This window comes from Gopherus flavomarginatus, chromosome 22 (genome assembly GCF_025201925.1).
Source record: "Gopherus flavomarginatus isolate rGopFla2 chromosome 22, rGopFla2.mat.asm, whole genome shotgun sequence".
NCBI lineage: Eukaryota > Metazoa > Chordata > Testudines > Testudinidae > Gopherus > Gopherus flavomarginatus.
The window spans coordinates 12,822,428-12,842,515 of NC_066638.1; the positions used below are offsets into that span (position 1 = coordinate 12,822,428).

General features: G+C 42.0%; 1 protein-coding gene across 6 annotated transcripts in view; it reads right to left on the bottom strand.

Annotated features, from left to right (window-relative positions):
* The window catches only part of SRSF4 (serine and arginine rich splicing factor 4), a 23,494-nt gene continuing 3,406 nt past the window's right edge, over positions 1 to 20,088 (bottom strand). For 3 of the 6 annotated variants that reach the window (XM_050932332.1, XM_050932331.1, XM_050932330.1), the window contains 5 exons: positions 7,508 to 7,650; positions 6,491 to 6,603; positions 3,565 to 3,779; positions 1,642 to 1,731; positions 1 to 1,475 (listed from right to left, as the gene is read on the bottom strand). In XM_050932332.1, the coding sequence (XP_050788289.1) occupies positions 647 to 1,475; positions 1,642 to 1,731; positions 3,565 to 3,779; positions 6,491 to 6,603; positions 7,508 to 7,650 (1,390 nt within the window). In that variant the 3' untranslated portion in view covers positions 1 to 646. Of the gene's footprint in view, positions 1,476 to 1,641; positions 1,732 to 3,564; positions 3,780 to 6,490; positions 6,604 to 6,943; positions 7,456 to 7,507; positions 7,651 to 7,978; positions 8,121 to 9,481; positions 9,596 to 17,716; positions 17,737 to 20,088 lie in introns of those variants that run through there. The other 3 variants (XM_050932334.1, XM_050932333.1, XM_050932335.1) reach the window with 3 other exon arrangements.

A 20,088-nucleotide genomic window follows, 5' to 3' on the forward strand; every position in this document is an offset into this window, starting at 1 on the left:
TCAAGCAAAAATAGTCTTTATTCAAATTTCATGGAAACAGGGATCACTGTACTTTGCAAGACGGGGAAAAATAAAATAAAAAAATTTAATATAAAACAAGGATATTGTCACAATACCAGAATATGGAACTCTACTTTTTATTCCCCTATGGGTTACTGCAGGTATCTATTTCCTTGACTGTGCTATTCACAACTCTGTAAATCCAAAAATATGAAACCAAAAGTAGTATGAAACTTAAGACTTAGCACTTCCACTAAATGGCATACATCAAAGGGCATCAGTTCAAGAGCAAAAATAGTTGAAGTCACCATACCTACCTATCAGTCATCATTCCAACCTTATAAACCCATCAAAGTACAGCGCTTCCTCTCTGTAAGGCTGTTCTTGGAAAACAAGGTGATTTTGGTGTTCTAGTGAGAATTGTGTTATAAAGGGGATCTTTCTACAAGTCAGCAAATGAGCTGCAGAGCCTTGATCCAGAAAGCACTGCAGAAAGGGAGCCCTGTACTGAACAATTACAGACACACCATTACGGTAGTTAAAAATGTACAGCATTGACATGTGTTCTACTTCAATCACTTGTGCTACAACTACCAAACATGTACAAAAGACTTTTCATATAGTTTCAAGTGTGGTTGCAGCAAGTTTAGGACCTCGAACGAGATCTTGATCTAGATCGGGATGGGGATTTAGAGGCAGACCTAGATCTAGACTTGGACCGGGACCTAGTTTTTGGAATTGACTTTGATCGGGACCGAGATTCTGATTTGACATTTGGTTTGGATTTAGAATTTGACCTAGATCTGGACCGAGTTTCGTGACTTTTGTCCATTTCCTCACCCTCATTTTTTACCTCCTTTTTGTCAGATTCTGGTTTTAGCTGCTCCTTTTCCTTGGACTCCGATCTGGACCTGGATCTAGACCTAGACTTGGACCGGGACCGCTCTTGGTCTTCCTTCTTTTTCTTCTTGTTGCTAGACCTGCTGTCTCGCTTGCTGCGCCTTTTGCTTTTCTCACTCTTGCTGTGGCTCCTGCTCCTACTTCTGCTTCTGCTGTCATCCCTACTCCTCTTCCTGCCTTTCCTTTTGTCCTTACTCTTACTACGACTCCTGCTTCTGCTCCTGCTCCCCTCTCTGCTCTTGCTCCTGCTCCTAGCCTTGCTCTTCTCCCTCTCCTTACTCCTACTCCTTCTCATGCTCTCCTTCTCTTCCTCCACTCTCTCCTTGCTCCCACTCCTGCTCCTACTTTTACTCTTACTCTTTTCCTTGCTGGGGCTCCTGCTCTTTGCTTTTGCGGCGTCGTTGTTCTGGACGGCATCCTCCGCTTTGTCTTTACTTTTGCTCTGGGTTTTCTCCGCACTCCTGCTGCGGCTCCTACTTTTATCGTCTTTGCTTGGACTCCGGCTTTTGTCCTTCTGGCCTCTGCTATGGCTCTTGCTTCGGCTACGGCTCTTGCTTCTGGAACGGGACCCAGACCTGAAAAAGCACAAGCAGATGGTGACACATATCAGCCTTTTGAATATGGGTTGGCTCTCGTTTGCTATTAAATTTTGGTAAACAAATGAAGCAAGAAAGTTCCCATGCTGCAGCATTAGGTTGATGCCTCTTACACATCCCCGGGTTCTCCCCCTCAAAAGTATACCTGGATCTTGATCTACTCTTGGAATGGCTGCTTTTGCTACTGCCACTACGGCTCCTGCTCTTACGAGAGTGTCTGCTTCGAGACCGAGACCTGAAACAAAAGGAGTTGGTATTAAGTCATTCCAAGCCCATGGAAAGAGAAACACTTCTGATCCTGGTTCAGTAAAATCCCACATGACTAAAGAGAGTGATAGCACATCAGTAACATCTTCTGCCACTTTCAGATGGAATAATCCCAAAGCATTTTACAGACTATAGCTGGGGACTCTAGAAATAACTATAAATCACCACAGCACAGTATCTTATTTCTCGCTTCTATACACTAGAAATGCTGCCACTTCTGGAGTTGAACAGGGCTACCAATCTGAAGCAGAAGCACAACAGTTTGGGGGAGCTAGGCGGGGAGGCAAGTGAAGACTAGGTCTTTCGAAATGAACTTGAGTGCCGGGGTCTGACAGTGTTTCCTTTTCCACCTAAGCAGAGATTTCCCCCCCAAAAGCGGAACATATATCTTTACAGGAGTAAAAGCTTCAAGTCTTGCCTGTAAATTTAAGGGTCTGGGTATCAAAGTATTTGGTTGGGTCGTCTTACAAAATCCAACGCTACTAACCTACAGAGTTGAACATGAAGATTTTCCTTTCTGTTAAAGCCCTTTTCTTGTGCCATATTGCACAATATAAATAGCCAACTTCTACAGAAGAGCAGGAGGTGTCTCCCAAAAAACAAATGGTACAGTGGGAAATTTATGAACGTTCAAAGAGAAGAAGTTTTACAGACACCTCTGTATGTTTACTTCTGTCACTTATGTGCTTTCACACTGTGGTACAGGGCACACAGTTTGGCAAGAACCCTACAGCACTGCAGTGTCGTTTGCGCAGTGGAGTTACAGTCAATGATTGGCACTCCTTGGTATTATGGTAAAACAAATACAGTAACTCCTCACTTAACATTGTAGTTATGTTCCTGAAAAATGTGACTAAGTGAAATGATGTTAAGGGAATCCAATTTCCCCATAAGAATGAATGTAAACAGGGGGTTAGGTTCCAGGGAATTTTTTTTTGCTATACAGTACAGTAGTATAGTTGGGAGGTGCCCCCGCCTTACCCCACACAGATACAGCTCACTGGCACTGGAGACACTGAGGCAGGCAAGGAGGTTGAAGGTGCTGTAGGCTAGGAGAAGCACAATGCACAGCAGTAGCGGCAGCTTCCCCTACTCTGCCAGCACCAGGGGCGGGGGGGGGGGTGTTCAACCCTCGGCCCGCCCACGCCACCCCTTCTCCCAAGCCCCCACCCTTAACCTGCCTCTTCTCTCCCCTCTCTCTTTACTCCGCATGCTGCATCCTCGCTCCTCCTCCCTCCTTCTGCCCATGGCAATCAGTTGGTTTGCAGCATTCAGGAGGCAAGGGAGGGTGGGGTAGCCTGCACACCTAGTTCTCGCTCCTCCCCCCCCCTCCTGAATGCCGCAAGCCAGCTGATTGCCATGGGCAGCAGGGGGAAGGCGCTGATCTGTGGGGTCTGCTGGTGGGCAGGAGGCACTGTGGGTGGGGGGAGGCATAGGGGAGCTGATGGGGGGCTGCCAACTGAAGACAAAGCTGGCAGCCAAACGACGTTATACTGAAGCACAGCACAATATTAAATAGAGCATGTTCTGTAACTGAGCAGGGACGTAAGATCAAAACAACGTTAAGCAAGAGGACATTAAGTGGGGAGTTACTGCATCAGGTATTAAAAAGCGTCCACTATGGAGCACACCGTCCAATGAGCAGTGAACCAAATTTCCTCTGTCATTAACTTCCAACTTATTTGGGCTATCACCAAAAACTCCATTTCCTGGGGACCCAGTGTACCTCCAAGCATCCATGGGTTGACATTGGCTATTCGATTAGACTGTAAGAGCCACAGATGTATTATGGAAAACATACCTCGAATGGCTTCGACTTCTGGAATAGGAGCGGCGCCGTCTGGATCCAGGCCTGTCTTCCACTAACCTAATCTTTCTGCCATTCACTTCTGTCCCATCCAGCTTTTCAAGGGCTCTTTTCATATCTGAATAGGATTTGAACTCAATCACACCTTCATTTTTTCTCCCTTTGTGTGCGTCTGCATATGTCACTTCGCCTGCCTGACGCATATAATCCTGGGAGGAAAGGACAAAAACATTGCCTTTGAATCCACAGATTTAGGGTTTCATGCTGGTTCTGTTTATTCCCCCTCACTGCTCATTTCATCTTTTCTTTTCCATGCAGAAAGCAGCACTGGTTGGCCTTGCCTGAGGCAAGTGGGGGGAACAGTTCCCTTTTGCACGTCTTAGTCCTAATGATTACTGCAGGTTCCTGTAATTGTGCTCAACAGCCCACACAAAATAAACAAAACCAATCAGCAAGGGACCCACTGATGTTAGTGCAAATTTTATCCAAAAAGGATTTTTGCAGGAGCAGGTCCAGGTTTCTGAACAAGCCAAGTAAAAACACTGCAATAGTAATTTTGATGCAAATTATTATTTGAAAGGGAAAAGAACGAGAAGTACTTGTGGCACCTGAGAGACTAAAATTAGCATGGGAAAATAGTTTTTGCTTTGTGTAATGACCCATCCACTCCCAGTCTTTATTCAAGCCTAATTTAAGGGTGTTCATTTTACAAATTAATTCCAATTCTGCATGCTAATTTTTCCCCTTACTGTTACTCACACCTTCTTGTCAACTGTTGGAAATGGGCCATCCTGATCATCACTACAAAAGTTTTTTCTCCTGCTGCTAACAGCCCACCTTAATTGATTAGTCTCCTTATAGTTGGTTTGGCAACACCCATTTTTTCATGTTCTCTGTGTATATATGTATCTTCCTACTATATTTTCCACTGCATGCATTCGATGAAGTGGGTTTCAGCCCACAAAAGCTTGTGCCCAAATAACATTTGTTAGTCTCTAAGGTGCCACAAGTACACTTGTTCTTTTTGCAGATACAGACTAACACAGCTACCAGTCTGAACCCTATTTGAAAGGAGTAACCTGGATGCAGTAAAATATGCTCTGGATTGAAGCAAGTTTCTTCTCATTGAGGTGATTTAAAAACGTAAGATTTGCACTCTGATTTTTTTACCTTCAAGTTTAAGAAGCCGTGTTTTTCAAAAAGGGAACCAGTAAAAAGTGACTGAAGCCCTACAACAAAACAGGGGCAGCACAGGCCGACAGGCATGCTTCCTTCACCCTACTGCCTAGCTAGTATACTTCAGACTTGGCCTGGAGGCCCCATTTTCCAGCTCATTCACTCCCTTTCTTAGACTGCTAAACATGGTGGTGGGTTGCGTGATGTGCACATTTGTGTATCAGGACCACACAGACTCTGTCCTACCCCAAACAGCCTATCAGATGGTACTGATTTAGGCTGCAGTACCAACAGCGTGTAGAGGTCAGTATCATTTTCAGTTCTTGAGTCACCAGACGCCTGTCTTGAGATGCTTTAGTGCTAACTCAACCCCCTTTCTGCTCCCACACAAACCTGAATCCAGCACAGGATTAGTCCATTACATACTCCAATTGCTTCTGGTATTAAAACAATATATTTTGAAGACAAGCTACTGGTGGTGTAAAGTGTTCTCAACAACATAAAATGCTATTTAACCCAGACCTACATGACAGGTTTGTAGCAAGTTAGAGTTTCCACAGAACAATAAGCAGTTGATGATATGCTTTATATCTGAACTATGAACTAATTCAGCTTCAAAACACCCCTGTGATGTAGATCAGTATTAGCTCAATTTTACCAAAAGAAAAACTAAGGCAAAAGAGTTCAGGGATTTGCTCAAGGGTGTCCATGGCAGAGCCAGGATTAGCTCTCTGGCATTCCTGGCTCCCACTCAGATCCAAAGATCAGACCTTTGATCCACTTGCAAGTTTTCAGCAAGTGAGAACATGAATTCTTGGAAACTCAAGGAGAAAAGCACAAAATAAAAAGAGTCACCTGAAGAACAAGCAAATGTTTTTAAATCATCCATAGCTTGGATGACGGCTGATTAGTATTATTTAACCTCTTACACAAGAGAGGGCACAGGGTAATCAAGCAGCTACAGGAAGACATCCTCGCCCCGCCCGGCAACCCTTTCCATAATCCCTATATGTGCTCTGGCCTATAGTTAGAGTTACCCAAGATTTTCTATTACAGAGTCATTTTCAGCTCCTTGAAATTTTACCTTTTTGACTGAAGTTTGGTATGATTGTTCTCAGCCTGGAAGAGAATTTTTCAGAAAGTTTCCACAAAAACAGGTGAGTTGTTTTCATGTGAAAACATGTAGTCTTTTGGCAAAAGTCTGAAACTTTTTTCAACCACCACCAGAACTTCAGAAGTTGATGGAGGAAGCTTCAAATTTGATAGGACTCAATTCCTAGGTCTGATGAAAGTCTGATTTGACTTGGAAGAGTTTTAAAGGCAAGTTTTTTTGTTTGTTTGAATCTTTAGGTATGTTCTCCCAAAAGTCCATTTTCAACATACATGTGTATATATGGAAATGAAATGGAATGTCTCAAGATTCCATATAATGACATACAGCTTTTGAAGACATGTATTTGTATGTGTGCACTACTTCAAATGTGTATTCTCAAGTCCGTGTGTGCGAGAGAGTATTTACACACTTACTAAAAGGAGAGAACAGAGCTTCTGAAATAGTCAAATATTTCCAGAGTACAGGATCTGATTGGAGCTGTTCTAAACAGAGTGTTCCCTCAGAACAAGCAATGCTTAGCTGGTGACACGGCTACAGGATCACACAAAATTTCCTTGGCTTCACAATCATCATGTCATTTATGCCCTTTCTGATCTTCAACTCAGGCAGAGTAAAGAAAGGGGCCCCTACCTTCAAATCTTGCCAACTGCAACGGCTTGACAGATTTTCCACGATCAATCTGTACTCTGTACGGGTGGGTGGACCATACTTATCTCTTCCGCTTCTTCTATAACCATATCCACCTTTAGGAGGTGACAAGCAGACAGCAATACTTCAGCTAGGGAGGTGGAGTGGCTTAGTCTACACTCCAGATAAATAAACTATTCTGCCCAATATGTCAGCAAATACATTTAATCTTTGCCCCACCCTCTAGACTAAGCTAGATTCTCTTTGTTTAAAGCATAAAATTACAGAGATAAAACATTAAAAAATATATAACTACAATACTAGCCCATAATTACAAGGATGTATAATTATAATTACAGTCACAGTTAAACATGCAATTAAATTTAAGTTATTAAAAAAAATAACTTTTGAAACAAGAAACCAAATCACTAAAGCCAGTTTACTAATGTTACTTACATTGATTAAAGGTTTTCTGAATATCTGACATGAATATAGATTTTCAGGCACCTATTTCAGTTTAATCTCATCTGTCTCTAACCCTTGGGATCCTCACCACCCAGGTCTAATGGGAAAAGGTTGCGGTCGTCACATGGCTTCCTTTTTTGGTCAGCCAAGGGCCACAAAGGTCAAAGAGCCACGCATGGAAAGGTAACCCAAGGTCAGCAAATGGAACAGGCAGTCATCTTAGCCTCAAAGGACTCTTTTAATTAAAACATTGAGGTCTTTGTTAAGTCTATGTTAAACAATCACATTACAAATAAACAAAGTTAGAAAATAAACAAATTAATAATAATGGTACAAGAAATTGTATTCATACATTTATTAATCAGTTAATTAAGTAAAATAAAATATCATACAATTAGCAATTTGATAAATGTTCAAATATTTACATTAACAATTACAAAAACAAATTATTAAACTTAATATCATGACTGTCTTAACAAATTACGGTGTTTTTTTAAGTGAAATATCTTAATTAAAAAAAAAGTCACCGAGATACAAATGCATTTTAGTGCTTACTGCGTCCAGAACCATAACTGCTGTCACGTCGGGGGCCCCTGGCATGTTCAACGATAACTCGCTCCCCACAAAGGTCTTTACCATTTAGCTCATAAACAGCATCATCTGCATCACGCAGATCGTCAAACTCAACAAAACCATACCTAGGAGGAGACAAAAGCAACTTAGGCAAAGTTGCACAGCCCAAGATACTGATATTCACCGAGAGCAAATCATATCACATATGTACTTTCGCTGCCCATGGAGCCTGGCTACCTAAGGCAGCACCAGACTTTTAATGACCAACAGTAGCCAACTCTTGAGGACCAAAGGCAGGGAGATTTTGGCCAAGGGTCCCAGGCCACAGAACAAACATGCTCCCCAATTTGTTGGCCTACAAAGCATAGCGCTACACTCTTCTTTCATCATTTACTACAGTAAAGCTAAAGCGGTCTGGTGGTTCTGGTGAAAGTGACTGGTTTATTACGAGACCTGGGTTCCATTCTTGGTTCTGTCACAGGCTTTGCTAGAAGTTAGGTAATCTCACGCTAGCACAGTTTCCTCGAACTCTGAACCAGAGGTATTCACCCACATCAGTGTTTGCAAATGGCTTGAGCTCCTGAAACAGAAGGTGCTACAAGAAAGTAAAGTATTAAGGCATGTCAAGAAAGGGAGTTTATCAGGGAGGTTGAGTAATGTTCCTCTGCACTGGGGACAGCACTGAGGTGTCTGAGTAATGCGAGTAGATGTTATGGCAATGAGGTTGGGCACATATTCATTAGGATTTTCAAGTTAGCCTTGTACCAAAGAGCTTCCCATAAAGTCACCATTCAAACTGCTCTATCAAGTCACCTAGAAATTAACATTTGATATGAATGAAACATGTGAATATGATATGTATGGGTCCAATCCTGCAAGTGCTGGGTGGGTGGAAATCTCAAGTCCTGAAACTGGAAGCAGTGTGCAGAGTGGTTGCAGAATTGGCCCTATGGTGTTTTATTAGTCATAAATGAGACCTTTATATAGAGACCCCACAAAACCTTCCACAAAAAACACCCATGCAAAATTCCACGGAGGTTCAGAGGCTAAGCTCAGGACTAGTAGTCAGTGTATATCAGGTTGCAGTTAGGGCCTTAGCTTGTGCTTCAAACAAAAACTGCACCAGCTTTGCTCGGGGCTCTGGATGCACACAAGAGGAGAGACAAGGGGGAAGATGCCAATTAGGAAGTGAATCTTAAAATTAAGACTTTAATTTGAGTGGGCATTTCTGAACATACAGTTTTTTGTTCGTTGCTGCAAGACAGCAACACTATAGGAGCGGTATAGAAGACTGGAAACCACTTGCTGCCCTGATTTAAAGATGCCCTGAAAAGCTAATGCTAAAATTTTCAATTGTGAGTGCTGAGACTCAGGAATCTAAATCCTTAAGTGGCCCAATGTTCAGAGGAACCACTGAAGTCAATGAAAAGGTCAGGCTGCAAAGTAGCTAACCTCTGTCACCCACATTTGAGAACAGTGGCTGTAGGTTTAAAAAAAAAAAAAAAAAAAAAAAAAAAAAAGTTATACTGATCTCAACAAACTTCATAAAAGGAAGGTGAAGATCATAATTGGACACGGTTGAAAATCTTGAAATTTGAAGTTTTGATAAAAATGGACACTTTTTGGGGTTTTTTTTTTAAAAATAAGAGTTTTCCTTTTTTTTTGCCAACCGTAACCATAATCTCATTTTACATATGGGGAAACTGAGGCACTGAGAACTGAGGTGACATGCTTAAGGCAGCATAGCAACAATGTTGGGAAAAGAACTCAGACCTCCTGACCCCCAAAGAAGTAACAGTGTCGAACTGGTATAAACACACAGATATTTTACACCACCACACAGGTAAACCCCAATGATCCAAATGGGTGGGGGGGAACATACCAGAAATTACAGGCAATCTAGGTTCAGATAATCAGAGTTCACCTATATTTGAAATCCATTCCCCCTTTACTTACCTTCCAAGACCCCAGTTCAGGCTTCAGAGTCTCCCCTGCAATAGCTGATGGCATCACAGCCCCATACAACAGCACAGGGAGCCCCGTTTCAGCTGGCTGCAACATCTCTGGCTGCTGTAGGGCAAACAGAATCCTGAACTAAGGTCTGAGCAGGCAAGTAAAGGAAGAAATGGTTTTAAATGTATCTGTGTTTCAAATTTAAACCTATGTAAATTTTAGTGTACACAATTCTGATTTCTTAGCTTGGGTTGTTTAGTTTATAAACATTTTCATTTCCTCCTTTAATACCCATTAACACTAGAAGATCTTTACTATGCAAACGTGAAACATTCTGATTAAATATTTAACATGAAAATTCTTGTCTGGTCACTGCAAGCATCATTGCAGTTGCTTTTTCATGTAAATAAAAGCTGGTCTCAGAAGAGGGGCAATGTGTGCTCAACTGTGGCTTGGAGCTGTCCCTTGGAACTGTTTAATCATAGCAATAAATACATCTGTGAAACTGATCAATACAACTTTACTTTGTCATTACCCCACCCCTCTTCTGTTTGCACAAATAAAGCAATATCCCTTACACTGATACAAGAACTCAATTGCTTTGTAACACTATATTTATAGTTACTCCAACCCTTGAGTAGTTGTCTCCCTACGTGCCAGTAATACCATACAAAGTTTTTGACACAAGAAATAAATAATGTTTTTACTTAAACTTCGGGGGTGGCGGGGGGTGGGTGGAATTTCAGGGTTGAGGAACAGGATTATGTGAATGTGGTCCTAATACCAGATCAACAAACCTACTCTTTCTAAAAGTGTCAAGGGTACTTTTAATGATGAGTACCCAAAACATTCACACCAAAATAGAGCACCTTCGGCACCACAGCACAATCTAACACCAGGTTTGAGCACTGGTTTAGGACTGCCTGGAGAACATAGTAGTCACTGACACCACCTTCTACAGAACCTGAATTTTCCTTGAAGTTTTCCCACATAAGACATGATCAGGACAAGTCCTGCTTAGCAGGATGTGACAGGTACCATGTTATACCTTCTCTCCTCCTTCCCCCACCCCCAAAAAGAATTCTTTAATATTTGTCCCATACCTCCAATAAAAACAGTATCATCAGTATGTAACATGCAAGCAACCCTAGAATAAGCAGGTATTCACATGATGGATAAGGGGGAAAAATGAGTGAGAGAAATAGATTTTCTAGAGAAAACTTTCAAAGGTTTATTTATAAACAGTAAACAAATTTTTATAAAATCAGAGGGGGGTGACTTGTTTTTAAAAGAACATTAAAGTCATCCCACGCAACCCGGAGATACACAGGTAATACTGAGCCATCTTCCTTAAAATATATGTATCGCACACCACATGGTTTAAATAAATACCTAGAAGTGTAGTTTCACACCACAAGAAATGACAACTGCTGATGCAGCCTAATTATAGCGATTGATTCTGCTGTTATACGGTGGTAGCACAAGTAAATCTTCTTTTAAATGTCTACTGTTACTGCTTTAAATGTGCCATAAACCTACCTAATAAAAGCCTCAATACCATTTACTTCAGATTGTGTGAAGCTGCATCATTTTACTGTCCATGTATCAAAAACAGAAAAAAAAACCCTCAAAAGCACACCCCCCATTTCTAGCCAATTTCAACAGATTAAACCATCTGAAGGAGCTTTTTATTAAAGCTGAAGACAAATGGGATTTTTTAAAACTTGTTTAAGGTCCCAAATCGTTACAGGAAATTGACTCCATTTTATTCTGCCATTTCTCCAGCTATACAATGCTTTGGGGCCACTGGATTCATCCCAGTTGGGCCTACATACTCCTCTCCATACACCAATGTATTGAAAGACAATTTCTGAGACACTGGAGGGTCCAACAAGTTTTCCTGGTGCTTGTGAATGGACAGCTCTGCAGCCCCTGACAGACCGAGATCTGGCAGAGTTCTAAAATCACATACTTCAGATGGAACCCAAAAATGGTCACTCTCCCCACCGCCATTTATGCTAGAACTTCATTGACTTCAATGGAGTTGCATGGGTCTACACCAGGACTCACCTGGGCTTGTGGTCTCCTGTGGCTTAATTAGTTACTGCCAATTTATATTGCTGACAAGGTTGCTTAGTGTTTAGAATCTCATTAGAGTCAAACGAAAGAAAACCTAGCTACAGATTTGTCTTCCTTATTTTCAGCCAAACCACAGTTTTAGTTTGCATGCTTCCCAAAGCTGGACTTTGTGCCTACAAGAAGATGTTTAGGGAATTCTCAGCCTGAGGAAACACCTGTAGCAGAAACAGGTTCACCTGAGCAAATTGCTGTGTTAAACATTACTTGCTCTGATGGCAACACTTAACTGGCACGGGCAAGGTCAGGTAAAATATCAATATTCTTGCCATGGCTCGAAATACTCTAATTACATCTGCTGAGACTTTCTTGCAGTTATTTTCCACATGTGATGACGTGAGTTAATCCAATGAATTCAACTAGTAGGAAAGCTCTTCCAGTGAATTACAAGGGTTCTGTGAGACGATGGATCATGAAATCACTCTGAAATGCTGCTTACAGTAGCAATCTAGCAGTCTACAAGGACTCTTCCTTTACTAGAGCATCCCTTTGATAGCAAGTGCTAGTTAAGTTTCCATTATTTCATTTGTACTCCCACCTAGCTCGAACACCCGGACTTGGTTTCTGCGTAAAAGTGAAATATTTTATTTCTTACAGATTTTCTTAAAGAAGTGCTGTTTTTGAACTATGAGTAGTGAGGAAGGGAAAGAGGGAACAAGAGAGATTTTTCCTGCTATTAAATGAGACACTCAAATTACTAAACTTTGAAATAAACTTGAAAATGTCATGCAGACAGCTGCCAAAGAAAAAGTCAAGCAGTAAGTTTGAAGGAGGAGACAGGACATTCCAAGTTAACATCTGAAAATTGCACACTGCATATATGTCCATTATGAAGTATACTTTGATATATTTTATGGGGTTAAATGGTTTACGTGGTTAAATGTCTTAAGAGGCACAGAATGTGTACAGAAGCCAAGTTAGTTGCTGTAGGAAGGTTACTTTTGCATTCACAGTTTTAAATGCAATTTAATCAATCAACTAACAAGTGTTTTATATTCCAGATATATTGAGCTAGAGATATAGGTATGAAATGAGTTCCCAGTTAAAGTATTTGTTGTGTAAAGTCTTCTGTTCACCAAGAGGAAAAATGCTGTTCCTTTCAGTTTAAGTGGGTAGTCTGATCAGCCCTCCTTATAAAGACAGACTTAGCCCTCTTAGACAAAGCCAAAGCAAGACCCCAGATTGAAGGAGGGAGCAGAAATTCAGCACAAATGCTTCTCTCAAACCAGCGAAAGACTTCGCTGATTTCAAACACTCCTGCCCATCTTCTAACTTTGACTGGACACTAACCACAAATTGTTCAAGAGCATTTTGCACAAGAGATCTCAAATGTGGTGATGGGAAGAGCAAATGGTCCCATTTAGTTCAATTTTGTTTCATGTCTGTTGTTGAAAATGAAGGAAAAGTGGTGAAAACTGCCTATTACTGTAAGGAAGTTATGTGAACTGATCTTCTGGAAACAAATCTCAAGGTGACTGATGGCCCATGGAGTATAAGAACTTGTAATGATTTCAGCTAATAAGGAACGTATTTAATTGCCATTAGGACATCCTTGCAGCTGGATAAAAAGTAATGAATTGGACACACTGGGACTAGGATTATAGGAAAGACTTCAGCTGATTTTTACTGTTACAAAAGCTTCTTAAAGACAATCCTCCTTTTCCTACAGAGTCTGCATAAATAGGACTGTGGTCCATCAAACAAGTAAGCCAATTTCTGATCAAATCTGGCCCAAAGGTTAGGTTTTGTTTTTAAAGACCTGTTTTTACTGAGCCTACAAGCAATAAATGCAATGGGAGAATATTTACAGTATTTACAAACACTGCACTACAGTGCTAGCACAGGAGAATGTGAAAGTCAGACACTAATCTGTTTTTGGCCGAGCTGAGCTAAATGCAAACAGTAGAGAGACGACATAAATGGTGAAAAATAGTAAGATGCCTGGCTCCTACTGCGCTTTTTAATCTGCAGATCTTGAGGCATTTCACAAAGGTGGGGGAACTCTCTGGGGCAGGGGAACTTTGTCTTTATCCTTTTCTGAAACGTGCCTGGTAAATTACCCCATTTTTCAAGTGAGGAAACTGAGGTACAGAGACTGTGACTTACCAAAGGTAATAGCAAACCAGTGCCAGAGCCAGAAATGGAACCCATGTTTTCCCAACACCTACTCTTGCACCAGACCACAGTTTCTATAAGTAATAGTTAAGGAAGCTAGTTTGTCCAAGTCACTGTAGGACCATTGAATCCATGTATATGGTAAATTCCAAAGAAGGGATTTCTTTACCAGCCTCCAGGAGCTTCTGCAATAAGAGAGAAATGTGCCATTGAATTTGTTGGTTGTTTACATAACAGGGCCATGATCCTAATTCTGTGCTACCACGCATGTTCCTTACTAACCTGTGACATGCTGAAAGCTAGGCAGGTGCCCCAACTCCCCAAACCTTCCAACAAACAGGCTTACTCTAAGAGCTGAACTGATAGCATCATGGCCTAGAGTGTCTTTGGGGATTCTGATGACAGCTGGTTACGGGGGAGTAGGATGATGAACTATCTTGAAACTACTTCTGGTTTCAGAGAATTGCAAAAAATTGGGAAGGGGAATTAAAAAAAAAAAAAGTTTTAAGAGACAGGTCTCAAGTCCCATCATTATTTACCATTAACTTGTAGCACTAGTGACCGATATTGCAAGTTCCTTCAATGTCCTAGAGAAATCCTACTGAATTAGCAGGTTTCAGAGTAGCAGTCGTGTTAGTCTGTATCCGCAAAAAGAAAGAGGAGTACTTGTGGCACCTTAGAGACTAACAAATTTATTTGAGCATAAGCTTTCGTGGCTACAGCCCACTTGCATCCGATGAAGTTCTTATTATTGAATTAACTATTTTTGGAGTGCACTATAATAAATGCATGTATGTATTACTGTGGGCCAGGATTGTATGTAACCTCCCCAGGGCGGCAATGTGATGTGAACCCTGGGAAATGTTATAAAACTTCAAAGGACTATTAAACAATGTGCCAGACAAAAATCGAGTTTTGGGACATACAGTTTCAAGTGATTTGCCATCGGGGTCCTTTCTAGCATGGGATGGGCAAACTATGGCCCGCTGGCCACATCCGGTGCACCAGCTGTTTTCATCCGGCTCTCGAGTTCCCACTGGGGAGCAGGGTCTGAGGCTTGCCCCGCTCCAGAGCTTCAGCCAAGGAGCAGGGTCAGGCGATCTGCGTGGCTCCCATAAGCAGCAGCATGTCCCCCTTCTGACTTCTATGCGTTGGGGCAGCCAGGGGCCTCTGCTCCACATGCTGCCCCCACAGCTGTCACTGGCCGGGAACAATGGGAGCTGTGGGACGGTGCCTGTGGATGGGGCAGCACGCAGCAGAGCTACATGGCCGTACCTCCGCACAGGAGCCAGAGAAGTGACACACTGCTGGTTCCGGGAGCTGCTTGAGGTAAGTACCGCCTGGACCCTGCACCCCTGAGCCACGCCCTCGTGCCCCAACCCATTGCCTCAGCCCTGATCCCTCTCCCACCCTCCAAACCCCTCAGTCCCAGCCCGAAGCACCCTCCTGGCACCCCACATCCCTAGCCCCATCCCAGCCCCCACACCTCCAGCTGGAGCATCCCTCCCACCCCATGAACTCATTTCTGGCCCTACCCCAGAGCCTGCACCGCCAGCCACAGTCCTCACCCCCTCCTGTACCCCAACCCCAATTACGTGAGCATTCCATACCCAGATGTGGCCAAAACGTTTGCCCATCTCTGCTCTAGCAGGAGGTGAATGCAAATTCCCCACCTCTGGTTATGCAAAAACCCAGGCTTGGGAAGCTACGCTCTGAGAAGACCATTCTCTGCTGATCATCTATTCCCAGAGTCTCAAGATCAAATGCCAAAGCTATATAAAGGAAAGACCATCCTTTCTGGATGGGTGTGCTAGTTCTGGTTCTGACTTGGAGGCAGTTATGAACTTGTAACCACAGGGAAAACCCAGCAGGTGACTTTGAAGGACTGACACCTACCAGAGAGAAAGGCTGAGATTGAGGTGACCTCTGGTAAGCTTTTTGGCATGCATGTAGGTTCTTTTATTTACTTTATTTAATGTTTTCTCTGTTATGCTCTCACCTTCAAAAGAAATACGCTTGCTTATAAAGATCTGTGTGGTAACCTGTGACTGCTGGCAATTACAACTGTTTATAGCCTTCAGAGAGAAAGCAAAGTACAGATGCTGGCTTGTGTAGACAGTCTGGCTTGCTGAGGACATCACAGTATAAGCAGGGAACTGTGGAGCTTGGAAAACCCCTAGCCAAGAGGGAGACAGATGTAGGTCTCAACCCAAGAGCGGTGATGGCTGAGGAACTGAGGGCTTAGAGTGGGTGCTCTTGAGGGACCTTAAGTGGAAAATACAGGTGCAGTTGCCATCATCTGTGACAGCACTGACTATAATCAACAGCTCTTGGCATCTTTCCTTCAGGCACCAATGCTGGTAAACATGCACTAGGGAAAAGGTTCTGAGATTATTACCACCTCTTGGGTTTGAGTTAAGAGCATGCACATTAACCCTGTGATCCTAATTCTCTGGGTTAGGTTCATGCTGTTATTTTGAGTAATTACTACATCTCAGCAAATGCAGCTGACTGGTGAGCTGCACTACCCTGTTATTCTCTGGCCACTTCTCAGGATGAAATTCCCAAAGGCCTTGTGTGTTACATAAACCCATGTTAAGATTTAAGATTTCACCCTCTAGCAGAGACTCCAAGCTACATGTGCTGCTAACATGTATGGCAAGTATGGGCACGGGGACAGAGTTACAGCTGTCTATGGTACTTCCAACAGTGGATGGCAAATTAAAGTGTTCTTGTAAAATTGCATCTTTACTCTCGATTTCGTGGTTTTAGAATCTGGTCTTTGAAGTGTTAGTTCAGTTAAGGTATATAATGTGTATCAAACTGAACACCCAACTGTGCCTATGAAGTTTTCCTGATTTTTTTTAAAGGATGTTTTTATTAAATGTTAGACTGTACCTGTGGATTTGTCACTAACTATACTGTTATAAATCCCATGCACACTTAGATAGCTCACTGCAGAACACTTCAGTGGTCTAATGCAGGACATTAGCTGTGCTTATTTTACTGGATACCTAGGTATGTGCATTATATCCCTGAGAATCCCCAGCCAGGATAATGGTTCTATTGGGCTAAGCACACCGAGCACCATAGAGCTTAAAACTGAACTGAGGCAAGATGCAGAAAGTAGTGGTAACTGGAAGGGAAGAGGGGAGGGAATCAGTAATAAGAACATGTTTACAATGACACCTCCAACTTCTGAGCTCTAGAGCAGGGGGGTTCTCAAACTGGGGGTCGGGACCCCTCGGGGGTCAAGAAGTTACTACATGGGGGGTTGTGAGTGGGCAGCCTCCATCCCAAATCCTGCTTTGCCTCCAGCATTTATAATGGTGTCAAATATATAAAAAAGTGTTTTTAATTCATAAGGAGGGGGTCGCACTCAGGCGCTTGCTATGTGAAAGGGGTCATCAGTATAAATGTTTGAGAACCACTGCTCTAAAGGGAACTGGTACCAACATCCGGAGGGAGAAGAGAGGTATTAAGCAGGAACCAGGAGAGATGCTAATAACTAAGCTGTCCATGAACTCCATGTGATCTGGGCTGGTAGGGGCCACGACACTTGTCAAAGGTATGGGCACAAAGTTTACAGGGACTGCAAGTACTGAATTCATCCATGATACCGTAGCTCCCACATACCCTAGATGTACATCCTACCTCCAGCCTAAGGCAATGCATCCGTTTTTGTGGAGTTAAAAATTGTGTTTGACCTTCTGAACACATTAAGAACTGCACTGATACAAGCTACCAATATCACTGTGAAAACCAGTGACGTTTCCAAACTGGACCATGGAACACTGGCTGGTGTTACAGAAGACCAGGTAGGTTCATGGTGCTGGCTCTCCTGGTTTACTGCTGCTAGAAGTGCCTAGCCTCTTCAGTGGAAAACATACCACTATGTTTTGTCCCATTCCTTATCCAAAATGGGATACAGAGCCTCTTACTTCTAGGTCACTGGTTCAAAGTACAGTGCACATTTGTAATCATTACCATCTTACAGCTGTTTGGTCTGTGTAGCAGAGGGTTTCAGTCCAGTTCCCACCAGGCAGGTGTTGACGACAATAATCAAGATCACAACTGGCTCTAACTGGCCCTCTCGTTGGCTGCTTCTGCAGAAAAGGTGAGGACTGAATGGGAACGGAAACAACTCCCCTCACACCTTGGGACGGACTGCTCCACCACGGCCCCAGGTTGTTCTGTGTTCAGAGTTGTCAGTCTGGCACCCTTCACCAGCGATAAATTGAACTAGAAGCAAGTGTTAATAGTTTCAACCCTCTATATAGAGGTAATCAGTTCTGCACACAACTTGCTAAGTTTCAGATTTCTTTAGAACAAAAATATTTACAGCCATCCAAACATTAAGAACTACTAAACCTGACCATCTTTTCAAAATTGGCATCTGTCCCAGGGACACAGAACATTCAAATGTTCCTGGCTAAACTCCTAGCTAAAGTTCTTATGAAAAGATTACATAACCAAGTGTTAAAGATTTTACCCAATAATGAAACACTTGACTACAGGCTCCATAGAAATACTGCCATAATCTAATCTACTAAACAGCCAAAGACAGACTTCCTTAAAGTTGGCCTGCAAAAGGAGGAAAAAAATGGGCCTCGTTTGCTACTTTATCAGGGATAAAGGCAACCTGCAAAGGTATTTTCTGCTTGCCTTCTTACATGAGAAACTCAGGTCCTGTCTGAGCATGGAGACTGACTGGAGAACTAGTAAAACAACATAACCAGAACCAGAAGTACAACAGTGAACTATTAACAGGGGAAGACTTTTTTTTTAAGAATGTTTGAAATTTCACATGTATTTAATTTTAGTGACTAGTTACTACTTTGGAAAAAGGAAGTTTCTGTTAAGATTTAAATATCTTGCTCATTCAATTAAACTGTTTAGAGTTCACAAGAAATGGCCCTGAGAAATCCCAGAAAGTTTCCAACAAGCTGAGGAAGAGTAAACTGGACACTCCATGTATTTCTAATGTAAAAAACAAGCAGAAATACACCTTCGAGGACTTCATATTAATAAAGCAGAAAAGAAAGACACCAGCAGAATTCTCTCTAAATCACCTGCAAGTCAACTTAAAAACTTACTTACCATCTAGATATATTGTAAATGCCATTCAGTGGCATCCACATTGATTTGACTGATTTTTAAAGTTAATGGGTGCTGAGCACCTTTGGAAATCAAACCATCCTTATTTAGACAAATAAGGATTTAGGAACTTACCTCTAGGAACCCAAGTTTGACACTCCTGGCTTTGATCTCTGTGCCTCAGTTACCCATCTGTTGAGCAGGATATAATGCTTTGCTACCTTGCTGGGGTATTGTGAGGATAAATACATAAATACTTGGGAGATGCTCAGATGGAGGGTAGATAAGCACCTACGTAGAAGCTTTTTTTCTTAAAAAGTTAATAGATTTCAAGTTGGTGTCCCTGTAAGTGAAAGTTTCCAGCTCTTCAAATTATTATTGCTTGCTTTTAGCAAGTTTTAGAAAGATAAAAGCAAGCTAAACTGCCCAATTTTCCAGGCATCTAATTCATGCACTTCTGACATGCATGGCTCCAGCTGTCATCAGCACAACACTGGCTAAGAGCAAGGTGAAGATGGAACCTAAGCGAGTGGAATCTAGGTGCTGGAACTAAAATGGAAACTTCCAGTATGAACTAGGCTTTCATTCCCTTTCTGGTAAATGCTGTTTTAACTACTTGGATGATAAACTCTAATCATCATTAGTGGTGATCAAGATCCAACTAAGCTTTTTTGGACTTTCTGATAGTACTGCATTCCAGTTTCATTTTCTGCCAATGCATTTAATCTTAGCCTCACCAACTGCCAAAATACTGAATAGCTAATCGCCTGCAGGCTAAGCAGTTAAGATAACCCGCAACTTTCTAGAAGAAAGAAACAGAATCTCATAAATCACACACTGTGCAGTAATTTTTAATCATTTGCTAAGCGCTGCTAAAAATAAGTTATGGAGAAAGGAGCAAAGGGCAAACAAAGCAAATTGTAAAGTACCCTGACAATAGTTCAATGCAAGATTATACTGGGTATAAAGACATAACACCCGATATTTTTTAAAAGTAGATTTTTGTCAGTCTGCCATTTGAAATCCAAGCCAAGTTAACAGCAGCTTGTTGAAAGATTTCAAAACAGATGCTGAAATTAAAAGGAGATTTTTTAGGAGAAATTGTTAAGTTACTCCGAGAAATATACATAGCGCTGAGCCACCTAACTATTTGAAGAGATGAACTTAATGATAGAAATAGCTGACTTCCATATTCCTATTTTATATCCCCCATAGTTTTTAATCATCCAGAGCTTTCTTGAACTCTTTTTGGAGTGAAGATC